The 14,050-nt window shown below is 39.8% G+C and overlaps 1 protein-coding gene across 1 annotated transcript; it reads left to right on the forward strand.

The window, feature by feature from the left end:
- The first annotated feature begins 232 nt into the window (after positions 1–232).
- memo1 (mediator of cell motility 1) lies at positions 233–10,663 on the forward strand. The gene is made up of 9 exons (XM_054799012.1): positions 233–712; positions 4,334–4,415; positions 4,503–4,571; positions 5,821–5,933; positions 6,021–6,132; positions 6,415–6,557; positions 6,639–6,715; positions 6,841–6,945; positions 8,687–10,663. Exons 1-9 carry the CDS (start codon positions 652–654, stop codon positions 8,816–8,818), a joined length of 894 nt encoding a protein of 297 aa, XP_054654987.1. The 5' UTR covers positions 233–651; the 3' UTR covers positions 8,819–10,663.
- Positions 10,664–14,050: the final 3,387 nt, after the last annotated feature.

Genomic DNA, 14,050 nt, shown 5'->3' on the forward strand with positions numbered 1-14,050 from the left:
ATTCCTGATAGACTGCCAATGTGTCCTGAACGAGCTGAACATTTTTGACGCTCGATGGTTTGAATCGGTTGAATAATGTGAGAGGAGTTCGCAGACAAAAGATGAGGCAAAATAATCATAAGAAGAAGTAGAGGAATAAATAGGTAAAAAAGGGCTCAACTTTATGACACAACAGTGCAGTGAATGGTTGACTTTGTGCATGTATACGTCATGAACAAGGCTCCGCCCACTTGACCTCTTTAATTTTGTTTAATCACGCAGCCAATCAAAGTTCTTTATAGTCTTGAGCGACTAGCTAAATCAACTATCTTTTAATTTTAGGATGTGACAGATTATTGTTCATTTCATTAGTTGAATTTGCCATGTTACGTTTTTTTTGTACTTGACCAGCAGACTTGCTTGTTAGCCACTATCGCTGACTGTAACCGGCCAGCAAGCAGCTGACGAAAGACATAGCCTGTTAGCCTGCTAGCCTGTTTGCCTGCCAGCCGCCAGTCTCTCTTCAGTCCAACTGTTCTTTGTCTTTTCTCTACGAGCAAGTTAGCCACAACCGTCACTTCCTACTTGTGCTTGCTGACACTGGCACACAACGTTATTTTAAATCACCAGGCAAGATTTAACTACACCAAAATAGGCGGCTTTGGAACCAAGATGTCCAACCGAGTGGTGTGCAGAGAAGCAAGTCACGCCGGGAGCTGGTACTCTGCTTCGGGTAACTGTCAACACAGCACCGGCCGTGTTAGCACACTGTGTGGTAGCTGTTTTTTTTATTTCCTGCTATGTCAGCATATCTTTTTAGTTGGGTTAGTGTCACGTTTTGTTTTGCGTGTAATGTCCAGTGACAGCAACCAATTAGAACAAAACCTTTTTTTTAAAGAGCCATTTCAATGCGAGCTATCGTTTGGGATGTAATTCAGCTGATGGAGACAGGGAGCTACTAGTTAGCACAATCGCTTGTTTTGCTTGCCACTCTGCAATGTCTGCTGTTTATTCGCGTTCATGTCAAACATGCTTAGCATTTTCAAAAAACAACCAAAGCTGACATTGGAAATGGAAAGAAAGACACCATGGCGAATGTTAGAGAACTTGCTGGCCCAGCAATCACCCGGCTGGATCGATGAAACATCATGGCAGCAACTCTTTTAACTAAAGATGTCGATGTTGTTTCGGGCTCCTTTTGCCTTGTGTGTGTGACACTGTCACTTAAGTTCTGCTGTCAAATACTCCCTGCTGAGAGACAAAGAACTAGGTAGGGCACATAAACCGAGCATTCGTGTTCACCCCTTCCCCCATTTCAGCAGCTAGCCGCTTGCCTGTTATCCCTTTAAGCCTGTCTGTCTGCACTGTAATGATAGCTGTTTGTTTTTTCCTGGGACGTGGCCATTAGATGAGCAATAATGCAAACCTTTCTCATTATGTTACATAGAAAGAAACCTTCACTAGATTTATCTGTTTGTGTCCTTTTATCCTTCATTCATCCTGTGTCACAACAGTAGTCTGCCCTTTTTAAATACAATAATACAGTACTAAATCTGCAGTGACACTCAGAAGTATGAATTTAACAAAATGTTTATTGTTCTTAGTAGTGGTGCAGAGCTAATCTACATCATCAAACTGTGCCCTGTTAAATATCAGCTGTGAGTAACTCACAAAAATCCAAAATGTACACTGCCTGGCCAAAAAACACACACTATAATATTTAATTGGGCCACCTTTAGCTTTTATCATGACACACATTCAAGCTTCTATAATGTCACAACTATTTCTGTCCAGAGTTGCATTGATTTTTTTTTTTTAAGATTTTGTATTGATAAAGGGAGATGCGCAAAGTTGTCCCCACTGTCCTGCCATGTTTTCACGTTGCGCTGGACAGTTTTACTTTCAGCAATCTCCTTTGATGTTTTCTCATGTTTGATGCATGAGAACTATTTGATCCTTCTGAAACAGACTAACGTCTTTCACGACCATAGGATGTGTCTTTTGTCATGGTTGTTTAACAAATGAGAAACTACTCACTAAATAAGTTGTTGGCAGCTGAAACATGCTGTTACCTCTTACCTATTTGCTTAGTTCAATACAGGTGGTAGTAGTTTTTTGGGCCAGGCAGTGTATTATTACTGTGTGAGTCACTATGGCATTAAAGGAGCAGCCCACCCCCACATAATCATCATGATTCCCCCCATCTGTTTGTCATCCTCCATTAACCAGCAAGTAGCCTGCTAACTAACAAACAGATGGACAAAAACATTCCACAATTTATTTTTCAAATATGTTAAAAATCAGCCTTGGTGGAGGTCTGCACTCTCCTCAGTGACTAGTTATAAGTCAACATTAAAGTGTTGCTAAAACAGCATTTTTAATGGTGGCCTAAGACTTTTACACAGTACAGTAATCCCTCGTTTTTCCCTCAAATTTCCGCAAAGAAGATCGAACACTTTGGTAGCTAAGAGCATAGAAAACCTCTTTATAACTTTAAAACCTTCTAAATACTGCTTTTAACATTATTAGAGCCCTCTAGACATGAACTAGCACCCCTATAAGCACCTTTACATTCGTATTATCCACTATAGTAGATATAAAAATAGTTAATAGGCCATTTAAAACATAAATAAGACTTGTGCTCGTGTGTTCTGCGATAAATGTGTTCCCTAGGGGAGCAGAGTTAGTGGCGGACAGGAAGTGAGTCAAGGGTTCAGAGTTGACTTTTATTAGGGATTATTGGGCCTGTTGAGATAGTTCAAAGCTGCATTAACAGGGCTCCAGACTGCGGCTAAACGGGACACAAATAAGGGACACACTTTGTCCCTTATTGCAGTGAAAAGGACGTGACGACAGCTTGTCGCAGTCTAGCCTATCAACACCAGTGTGTGTGAGAGCTCTCATCTTTCAATCTCATTGCCGTTCGACTTTTCTGGCATCTTTTGTTTACACACTTTGCCTGGCTGTCACTCAACCCCACTGGCGGCAGCTAGCTAGGTAGCTAGTTTTCCATGTAGCCTCTTGTCTTTGGACTCCAAATTTGACTTTTTCACCAGAGTTACATTTTGCCTTTAAAACACACAAGCAATGGGAGCTCGTTTTTGTCCCACCAGGAAGCTACAAATGGGTATCACGTTCATGGGGTACGTGCTAACCTACTTTAGTCAAAACTTTGCTCTCTTGCTATTATAATACTGATGTCTTGTCAAAACACTAGTTGTGTGTATAAGGTATACATAAGGTATCCAGCTTTAAGATAGTGACCCTGTCACAGGGGTCTCCAGCATGTAGCTTGTGAGCTTGCCCTAAATGTCTAGGGTTGAGTAGCTCACCAAAGAATATTTGCTTCAACTCTGAGTATTTTTATAACTGTTCAATTCAGACATGACGCCTGTACTTAATGGCAAATGACTGCACTGTTTGAGTGGAAATCTGTTGAGTGGTAAATGCAGTGAAAATGAGAGCAAAATTAATATTTACTTTCCAAGTCGATTTCAGTGTGCGCCCCTCAATTTTCTGCTTGTGCTCCTAAAATTTTAAGTTAGGGGCCACTGTGCTCAGAGTGAAAAAAGGTTAGTCTGGAGCCCTGAATAAAGGGCAATCAAATGTTAGGTTAATTGGCGATACTAAATTGTCCATAAGTATGAATGTGAGTGTGAATGGTTGGTTGTCTATATGTGCCCTGTGATTGGCTGGCGACCAGTCCAGGGTGTACCCCGCCTCTCGCCCGAAGTCAGCTGGGATAGGCTCCAGCATACACCCGCAACCCAAATGAGGAGAAGCGGGATAGAAAATGGATGGATGGATGGATGATGCTTATACTGTATGTCTCACCGAACATCACAGTAACATTATTGACACCTAGTGATCAGTGTCACTATGTCTATGTCTTTGAATGTGTCTTTTAAATGCATTTTTTGAATGCCTTGTATTTGTATTTTAGTTGATTTAGCCATTTTTACGCTTGAAATTGCTTAATTTATGCAAAAAATATGTAACATTAGTTTTAATATGCATATGTTTTGACTAATAGGCGGTATTCAACTACTTCAAACAGTCTGATTTATTAATATATTTTTGAAAAATTGTGACAGATTGAAGCCGCGAAATTCGAGCCGCAAAGTGGCGAGGGATGACTGTACTGTGTTTTGGATGGGATGACAAATTAGTTTCCACTTTTTGAGTACCCCATTTGGATTTACCCCATCCAGGCCCACTAACCATGACATTATGTTTTTACTATAATTCTCTGTTACTGGTTTGTCAGTATTGTGATTAAACAATATTTGAAATAAATACATTGTCTCTCTATTGTCATCGTCGCAATTGTTTTGCTTTTCTCCTTCCTTTTCAGGATCACAGCTGAATGCACAACTAGAAGGCTGGCTGTCTCAAGCGCAGTCCACAATCAAACCCGCCAGAGCCATCATAGCTCCGTAATCACACATTGACAAATGGAAGCGAACTGTCATCTGGACGTCTTAAGCCATCTCATGTGGGAATTGCATGTTTTTTGTTTGCAGGCATGCAGGGTATACCTACTGCGGTGCTTGTGCCGCACATGCCTACAAGCAGGTTGACCCCTCTGTTACGTAAGTCCCCTTTGTTATTGAAGATAAGTACTGTATAGTGGAACCTTCGTTTTCATACGCCCCGTCTTTCAATGGAAATTACTGCTAAAAATAGTTCTGTCTTTCATACATGGTCTCGGTTATCATATGGCCAAACGGTGCGCCGTACAAACTGCCCAAATGAAGCATCCACACATTGATGACTCAGTCTCTATGAAGAATGTTGGGACACTATAGACAGATACAGAATCATCTTTATTATTTAGTGTTTGTGGTTTGCACACAGAATGACGGACAACTCGTATTTGTCTCCTTTCTTCCTCCTAATAAGCACAGTGCGCCATGGTGAGGCATTGGAGTGCCTTGCATACTTCTGAGCGTTCGAAGAATCTTTGTTTTTTTTCTTTTTTAAATTAAACATAGCTGCAAAAAAGTTGCAAGTGCCAGAACTTTAATGAAGAAAGTGAGAAGCTGTATTGAATTCAAGAAATAAGTCTATTACAATAGAATTGAAATGTAACGGTTCCTTTGTTAACACAGGTTGCTGCTTTAACGGAAACACATAACACATAGTGAGATGCACCAGTGAGTGTAATGATTGTACGTGCTGCTGAACTTAACAATAAAGTTCAGCTATAACCGTCCACTCGTTAAAGTTAAGTTTGTAACGGACTAGAATGAAACAATGTCTGCGTAGCTCTTCTGTCCTCTCCCCTCCCTCCTCTCATCGCCTTGCTCAAGTCTTCAATAAAGGTAAAAGCTTTGCCATCTATGTATTTTGCTTTGTTTTTTGCATTTAAAAATATAATTATTCTCTAAATGTGTTAATATTTTTAGGTGTCTGGAACAGATTACTGTAATTTGATTCACGTGATTTCTTCGGGGGGGAGTTGTTTTTCATCTGACCTTTTGGAATGGCTAAATGACGAAAATCGAGGTTCCACTGTATAAGCCCTACCGGGACACCGGTTGGCCTCCTTCCCACTGAAAACTATCAAAATAGAAATCTGTCGCCGTCATAAACCTTTATTAAATGTTGGACACAAGTAACATTTGACATTCCAGCTGTTAATATTAAAAACAACTAGTCTTTAAGCACTTTTTGACGAATGTATTAAATTTTGCAGTATAGCCATATACAGTATATCCACAAATGTAAATGTTTTGTGACATCTTTAGAGGTATATTTTTTAATTTAGAAGTTCCACCGTATATTATCTTTATCCTCCTGGCACAACCTATGAGTGAGATGATCTCTGTCACCCTTCAGTCGTAGGGTGTTCATCCTGGGACCCTCTCACCATGTGCCCCTCTCCCGCTGTGCCCTGTCACCAGCAGACGTCTATAGAACACCTCTGTATGATTTGAGAATCGACCAGAAGGGTAATTATTGTTTCTTACTTGGGCCTCCAAAAAGGCAAGGATGACAACCGTACTGTGTATTAATCAAAATGATTGATGGATTTCCAGTTTATGCCGACCTCTGGAAAACAGGGTTGTTTGAGCGGATGAGCATGCAGACGGACGAAGACGAGCACAGTATCGAAATGCACTTGCCTTACACTGCTAAAGCCATGGAAAGGTAATACATGTTCAATTAACCAAGTCTAATTAACTCTTGTGTCCTTCTATAGAGAGTTACCATTTGGCTTAATTAAATTGTATCAGGGTTTTAATTAGCTTTCTTGAATGACATTGGTGTAGCATTACACGTGATTTAGCTGGAGTCCAAGCACATTTTTGCAAACTGAAACACTAACGAGACAAGAGTCGGTTGATGGCATTGGAGGCAGACACACCTTAAGCGTATGCTGGTTTCCGATGACTGCTCCTCTTACTGAACACTGAGTTCTTGCTATGTCAGCCACAAAGACGAATTCAGCATCGTCCCCGTGCTTGTGGGCGCTCTGAGCGAGTCCAAGGAACAAGAGTACGGGAAGCTGCTCAGCAAATACTTGGCGGACCCTTCTAACCTTTTCGTCATCTCATCGGACTTCTGCCACTGGGGTGAGTTGCGATGAACAGAAGTCATGAAAACTGCATGCACCGACATTCTCTGTTAAAGCTGGCTCTCTTCTTTCTCCGAAGGTCAGCGGTTCCGTTACACCTACTACGATGAAGCTCAAGGGGAGATCTATAGGTCTATTGAGCATCTTGATAAAATGGTAACCACATGCATTATGAAGTTGTTCAAATCTCATACAGTATTTATTGTTGTTCACTTGTGGATTGAAGGAGATCACAGGCAAGTTGCAGAGTTTCATCACTTTTCCCGTCTGTCTTTTTAAAGGGAATGGGCATTATAGAGCAGTTGGATCCCATGTCTTTCACAAACTACTTGAAAAAGTACCGCAACACCATCTGTGGGCGTCACCCGATTGGCGTCCTGCTAAATGTGAGTACTGCAAAAGTTAATGTCCTATGCACATTGTGCACTTTTAAGTACAGTGGAACCTTGGTTTTTGTCATCTGTTCCAAAGGTTAGATGAAAAACAAAATGTATAAAAAAACAAATATATATTTTTTTCTATACAAATAATATAATTTCAGTTCATCTGTTCCAGACACTCAAAAATATTAACAAAAAATACATTTTATAGAGAATAATTACAGTTTTACATGCAGAAAACTATGCAAAATAATTAGAAATGACACATGAAATGGATGAACATGTAACATCACTTTTACCAAGGGCTGCACCGATTACAACTTTCTGGCTGATTGCCGATGTTTAAAAAAAAAAAAAAAAAGCCAGATTCTGATTTTGGATTATTTTCTTTTGTAAAATAACAGACAGCATACAGATTCAATCTTCCAATCTTTTTTTTGAAAAACATTGAACAATACCCGTGATAGAATACAAGTTGTTTTAACTGCACATGAGGTAGTTCTTTCACATAGAAATGAAAAGTTTAGAAAATTGCTGTCCAAACTACAAAATGATATCACTTGATTTTTACTCTTTTATGTTTCACAATTTAAAAACAAACAAAACTTGCACAACAGGTTACACTGCAGACCTTGCTTTGCTCTTTTCGCTTCTCATGAGTGCTAACAGAGGGCCGGTGCCTGGCTCTTTGCTGTGGTTAGCTTTAGCTTCAGCCCTAGCTTGATTGCTAGCTCTCAGTCTGGTGTAGAAAAAGGGGACAGTAATGACTTTCAGATCTTTGCGGAGGTCGGTAAGATCGGTGAATACAATTTGTTTCATATGTAAGGATCGGCTGATTGCCAATCCCCTAAAATTAAGGAAATCTGCACCGATCGATTGGCTCGCCACTTACGTGTACCTTTTGTATATAAGACTCTTGTTGGCAAATACTAAAAATGAGGGATTGGAGACACACCAACACAAACTTCTCAACATTTTAATGGTTTCTTATCTCTGTTTTGTTATCACTTTTTAGCCCGTTCACGTTAGCTTCCTTGAGTTCTTCTTTCTTCGCCAGGATGGAACTTCTGTACATTGTGGTGAGATTGGCCATGCGGATGCCATCTTAGTGCTTTTTCATGAATTATTTCTTGAATTCAAAGGTTTCTCGCCTAATTTATCAAATTGATGGCACTTGCAACTTGGCCCCATGGTGAGTTATTTATCAGACGCACTCAAATTTTTGTCAAACTGAATCATAAGAAAACTGGGGCGTTCGAAAACCGAGGTTTGGCTGTACTATTTATTCTTTCAGTTACAAGGTTACTGTTGTTGCAACCTGCAGAGCCCCTAAGGTTGATGGAATGTGACTTTAGATCTACGATATCTAACCGGCGCAAGACAATGAATAACAGTAACCATTGAAATGAATTCACACCATCATCCAGTCAGACTTTAGGCACTAGAATGCTCAGTTTTTGACTAACACAGTCAGGGAGGTATTATTTTAAGTAGGTTTAATATTGTTGCCCTAGTCTGTTCGTGTGGTCTCATTTCTGTGAATCGGGTGGAGAAAATATTAAAAACTTACTAATGTCATCATTTAATTGGATCAGTGGATGTGAGTGTTTTGGCTACTTTGTTAAGCTAAAGCTACAAGGAGGATTAATGGCGATCATTATCCAAGAAAATGAACTGAAGTCGGCTTCCTACCATATTGTTTGCCTCCAAATGATCAATCTGTGTTGTGGGTTGTCATGTTTTGCAGGCTGTAGCTGAGCTGAGGAAGAACGGTTTAGACATGAACTTCACTTTTCTGAACTACGCTCAGTCGAGTGAGTGCAGGAACTGGCAGGATAGCTCCGTGAGTTACGCCGCGGGGGCGCTCATCGTTCATTGAGGTTGACGATCGCAGGGGTCACTGCAGGAAAGCAGCCCTGCCCTTTATTATCTATCGCCATAACCTGACCTAAACACACTCTTCCCCCGCCCCCTCACCTTAGCCCTCCAATCAACGCCTACCATTTGCAGGAAGGACCTGGACACGCCGAGGCAATAGTCTTTTGGCTTATAATGACGATTATTATGATTATGTGTGGAAGGGGGCTTGATTTGGGCTTTTTGGGTTCCTCGTCCCTTTTATGACCTCATTATGGATTAGCGTTGTGAAAAGCAATCTTCATTGGGACACGAGGCGGCCTGTGCTCATGTAATCTTCCTCACAAAAGGAATGAAAATTAATCTGCACATCTTCATGGAAACCAAGACTGTAATGTTGCCAGATGAAAGAGAAATAAGTGTAACTCCAACCATGAAACCAGTTTCATAGATAATGACTACCGTTACTCAACATACAATGTGTTGGAGTTTCTAACAAAAGGGCTGCATTCAGATCACTAACCCCCCCACTTAAAAAAAAAACACATAAAAAAAAGCAGTTATATCTCACATTATTATCTTTTATTCATATTTGATTACTCTTATTTATCCCTTTGCTAGTTTTAGTAGGTGTGGTATTATTGACTGAATACTATGTAGATTTGAACACCAACAGTGTTGTCACGGATGCTTTTTAGTCATTAACTTAACTGACCCAGTGAACGAGTGCTGCACAAAAGCCCAACTTTGCTTTATCAATGTGAATTCCCACAAGCAGACTACATGGTGCGTTACCAAAATAACGAAAGCTGCAAATTGTCAAAGTCGAATCATGCTGTTGTAAAGAAACTATAAAGACTTTTTTTTTAATTGTATGAACTATTATTGTAATAGTTGAGTAGCAAGAATCTGCATTTATTTTATTATACTTTGGAAAGAAATGTCAAAGCTTAAAGCTTATTGAATGTTTTGGCTTTATGTGTGGTAAAATTCCATTTGGATTTGACCTCAGTGTTGGTAGCAAAGAATTCTGTATTGGAATTTGTTAATGGGCGGCATTTAGGATTTTATGAGCTGCACAAAGCCGTAACGCTTTGCTGTATTTTGAATTTATAAGCTTTGACAATATCTGCGCATTGAAATGTGCACCATTATCATGGTATAAGTGCATACAGTGCAAGCTGTGAATCAATTATGATGGCAGCATGGACTAATGGCAATATATTCCTGGCAGCGCACAGTTTCCACCATCCTGCCGCTTGAGGATTATTACTTTGTACAGGGGTCCCACTCCTGATGTTTCCCACTCTAACATGATGCAGTCCTCTTGACGTTTGTCGTCCTCCGTGCCATAAGAGTGTTATGAAAAATAAAGGTTCAAACTACGTGGGCACAGACTGAAAGCTGAATCACCAGTCACTTGACCTCTGGTGTTAATTTCAAACCAGTAAAGCATGACACACTGTGTTATTGTGCCTTTTGATCACTGTTGCACAAACACATATAAAGCATATTCTCACTTGTAGTCTTATTTAGAACTTGATCTGTTTTTTTGTTCCTGTTTTTACACGTGTAATCCTCCCTACCTTTGCCTACCTGGTGCCCGCAAATGTCATCTTTGGCCCACAGCGTGTGAGTGACCTTTCCCCCCATCTGTTGGTCTGAAATGGCACCAACTGTTATCTGCTTTCTCCAGCAGGGAGTGGTGGTCACATTTTTCCACCTCGCCTCATTCCTGTAGAGACGAAGCCTGAACCTCAACACTGTTCTTTTGGTTTTTATTGATCTTTATTTGTCTTTTAGTATCGGGGGTGGGGTTCTGTACTTTTTTTTTTTTTTTTTTTTTTTCTTGCTTGGACGATGAGAACGTACACACACCATTAACCGAAAATATACTACTTACTTACTCCCTAAATGGAGTTTTTTGATCTCAGGTTCCACTGACAAAGCATCACAAGAGGGTCTTCAGATGAGGCCGAGGATTTATGTTACAAAGCAAGTAAAGTGTACTGAAAAGCATGTCTCCTGTCTTTTTTTGTTTGGCATCACACAGCAATTTACTGGTTTTAACGATGCATTCATGACTGAATGCATGCAATGTATTTTGTCATAAAATGCTCACTAAATGACGTTTAAAAATAATATAATTTAGAGCTGGGCCGCACGGTGGTCTAGTGGTTAGCATGGTGGCTACACAGTCAGGAGATCGGGAAGATCTGGGTTCGAATCTCCGCTTAGGCATCTCTGTGTGGAATTTGTATGTTCTCCCCGTGCGTGCGTTTTCTCCGGGTACTCCGGTGTCCTCCCACATTCCAAAAACGTGCATGTTAGGTTAATTGGCAACTCTAAATTGTCCATAGGTATGAATGTGAGTGTGAATGATTGTCTATATGTGCCCTGCGATTGGCTGGTGACCAGTCCAGGGTGTACCCCGCCTCTCGCCCGAAGTCAGCTGGGACAAGCTCCAGCATACCCGTGACTTAGTGGGGATAAGCAGCATAGAAGATGGATGGATGGATAATTTAGAGCTGCAACAATCGATTACTCGATAGTTAATCGATTAACCAATTAATCGACAGCTATTTTGGTAATCGACTAATAGTTTTATTTGAATATGTAAATATCCTCTGATTTTAGCCTCTCAAATGTCAATGTATGGCCTAACCGATTACTGCATTAATTGAAACCACAAGCTTCAAATTAAATGACTAAGAAAAGATTTTGTTTTACTGAAGCTATTTGGACCAGTCCAGGGTGTACCCCGCCTGTCGCCCGAAGTCAGCTGGGATAGGCTCCATCATACCCCGCGACCCTAATGAGGAGAAGCGGCATAGAAGATGGATGGATGGATGAAGCTATTTGACAAAACATTTAGATGTATTAAACAGAATATTCAAGCGGCACCCCTGGTTTTTGTGCACTTATTTGCTCTGTCAGTTTAAATCTTCTATTTCTGCATAAAATTAATGTTTTTTTAATCCGATTCAGTTAATTAAAAAAAAATCAACCGATTAATCGGTTATTAAAATAATTGTTAGTTGCAGCCCTAATATAATTTAATCTAGCAACTTCACAATCATTTTGACTGGTTATTATATATTATATATATACTTATACTGGTTTGCGTAAAGTAAATGGTTAGTGCCAATGTTACACTTTAATACAATGATTGCACAAACTTTACTTTTATGACCAGGCAATTCTTAGTGTGCATAGCTAGTATACAAAGCTTGACTTCATTGGAGGGGTAGCAGGAAATCCAAAAATCTGCTTTAAATATTTCTTAGAGGGATTTATTGCAGTATATATCAAAATGATGAGAATTAGATCTAAATTGGTGGGTAAATTCCAACTTTCAGCTCACCAGTAATTTTTGCAGTGCTCGTTTAGTGACACTTTGTCTTAAAAAAGCATGCTAACACTTGAGACGTCTATTTGCATTGTGACCAGCAGGGGGAGTCAAGTCTCCATTTTTTTTGTATATAGTATTGCATGTACAGTCGTCTCTCACCACTTTGCGCTTCGGATATTTTTTTAAAATATCAATAATCATGCTGTTTTGTGGTTGAATATGGCATATTATTAATCTAAAAATATGCATATTGAAGCAAATTTTACATATTTTGGCCAAAATTGAGCATTTTCAAGCATAAAAATTGCTACATGAACTAAAATACATATAGTACGTAAGGCATTCATAAAACGCATTCAAAGAGGCTGTGAATGATATGTAGTATTCTACACTGGTCAGTAATGTGATTGGTTTGTTGAGCCATTTTCGCAGTATACCCCCATAATAAGCCATTTTAGACCTAAATAAGTTAACATAAATAATTGTGCTCGTGTGTGTTGCTATAAATGTGTTTCCTAGAGGAGCTGAGCGGCGGGCGGACAGGAAGTGACCTTGGGGGTTCAGAGTTAAGTGCTTGGCATGGGTTACTGCAGCAACAGTAACCCGTGTTTTTAACTATGAAAATATTAAATTTATTAATCCGGAATCCGAACTTCACAGAAATTCACTTGTCACGGTCAGGTCTGGAACCGACTGACCATGATGAATGAGGGATGCTGTAGTTGGTTATAGGTATTTTATATAGCTTTCGTATGTAGTTATTTTATTTATTGTGTGACATGTTATCTTACAAATTATAGCCCAAGATTGGTTTGACATGTACCACTTTACCAGAATTGTCTAAGGTGAATAAAAATGCTGAAAATGTTTTCGAATACAGTTTGAACTTTAAATGGATGGATGAAATGTAATCATGTAAATCATTTTCGCATCACATCGCAGGCCTCTGAATTGTAATCGCATCGAATTGTGAGGTGGCCAGGGATTCCCACCCCAGAGCCTATCCCAGCTGACTTTGGGCGAGAGGCGGAGTACACCCCGGACTGGTCACCAGCCAATCGCAGGGCACATATAGATAATCATTCACACTCACATTCATACCTATGGACAATTTTGAGTCGCCAATTAACCTAACATGCATGTTTTTGGAATGTGGGAGTCAACCGAAGTACCCGGAGAAAACCCAAGCACGCACGGGAAGACATGCCAACTTCACACAGAGATGCCCAACGGAAATTCGAACCCAGGTCTCTATAGATAAATATATGATATGAAATACATAAAAGAATAAATAAAAGAATAAAATGCCTAGTCAAATAAAGAATGCCTAATTAGATAATGAGAATAAACAGTGATACAGAAGTAAAACTGACATAAGCAAATTGATAATTGATTCGAAACAATTACATACTGCCTTGAATCTAATGATGTCATTGTTTCTTCCACTTGCAGATCATCCATATTTGTTATTTTGCTCTATCCCCCCTGAGACCCAGCAATGCATTTTTGTCCTCTGTAAGGGACAAGTGTTTCCCACAGAGCTGGAGCCTATCCAAGCTTGCTTACTGCACGCCAGTCAATCAAAGGGCACGTATGCTGTATAGAAACAACCATTCACACATGCATTCACAATGTCACTCAGTGGGGATCAAACCCACACTTGAATTAGTGTCAAGGGTTTTAGAATCTGGAAAAACTGGTTTGGTGTCCCTTGGTATGGAGATAATTTTTCATGTTATCAGCAGCAAACAAACTATATTTTCTTAACAAGGCTGGCAGTGACTCTGCTCAACTGATCAGCTGAAGGTCACAAGTTGTACTGTGTTACATCATCAATATGCACTGTCCCTAATCTGTATATATTTACAATATTTCATGTACGATAAAGACCCTACTGACCAT

Source organism: Dunckerocampus dactyliophorus, chromosome 14 (genome assembly GCF_027744805.1).
Source record: "Dunckerocampus dactyliophorus isolate RoL2022-P2 chromosome 14, RoL_Ddac_1.1, whole genome shotgun sequence".
NCBI lineage: Eukaryota > Metazoa > Chordata > Actinopteri > Syngnathiformes > Syngnathidae > Dunckerocampus > Dunckerocampus dactyliophorus.

What these genes read in the sequence shown, in the direction of transcription:
- memo1 (XM_054799012.1), top strand. Translation starts at nt 652, where the DNA reads ATGTCCAACCGAGTGGTGTGCAGAGAAGCAAGTCACGCCGGGAGCTGG. An exon ending in GAGCTGGTACTCTGCTTCGG is followed by an intron (nt 713 to 4,333) that starts GTAACTGTCAAC and finishes CTTCCTTTTCAG; the next exon opens with GATCACAGCTGAATGCACAA. An exon ending in CGATTGGCGTCCTGCTAAAT is followed by an intron (nt 6,946 to 8,686) that starts GTGAGTACTGCA and finishes CATGTTTTGCAG; the next exon opens with GCTGTAGCTGAGCTGAGGAA.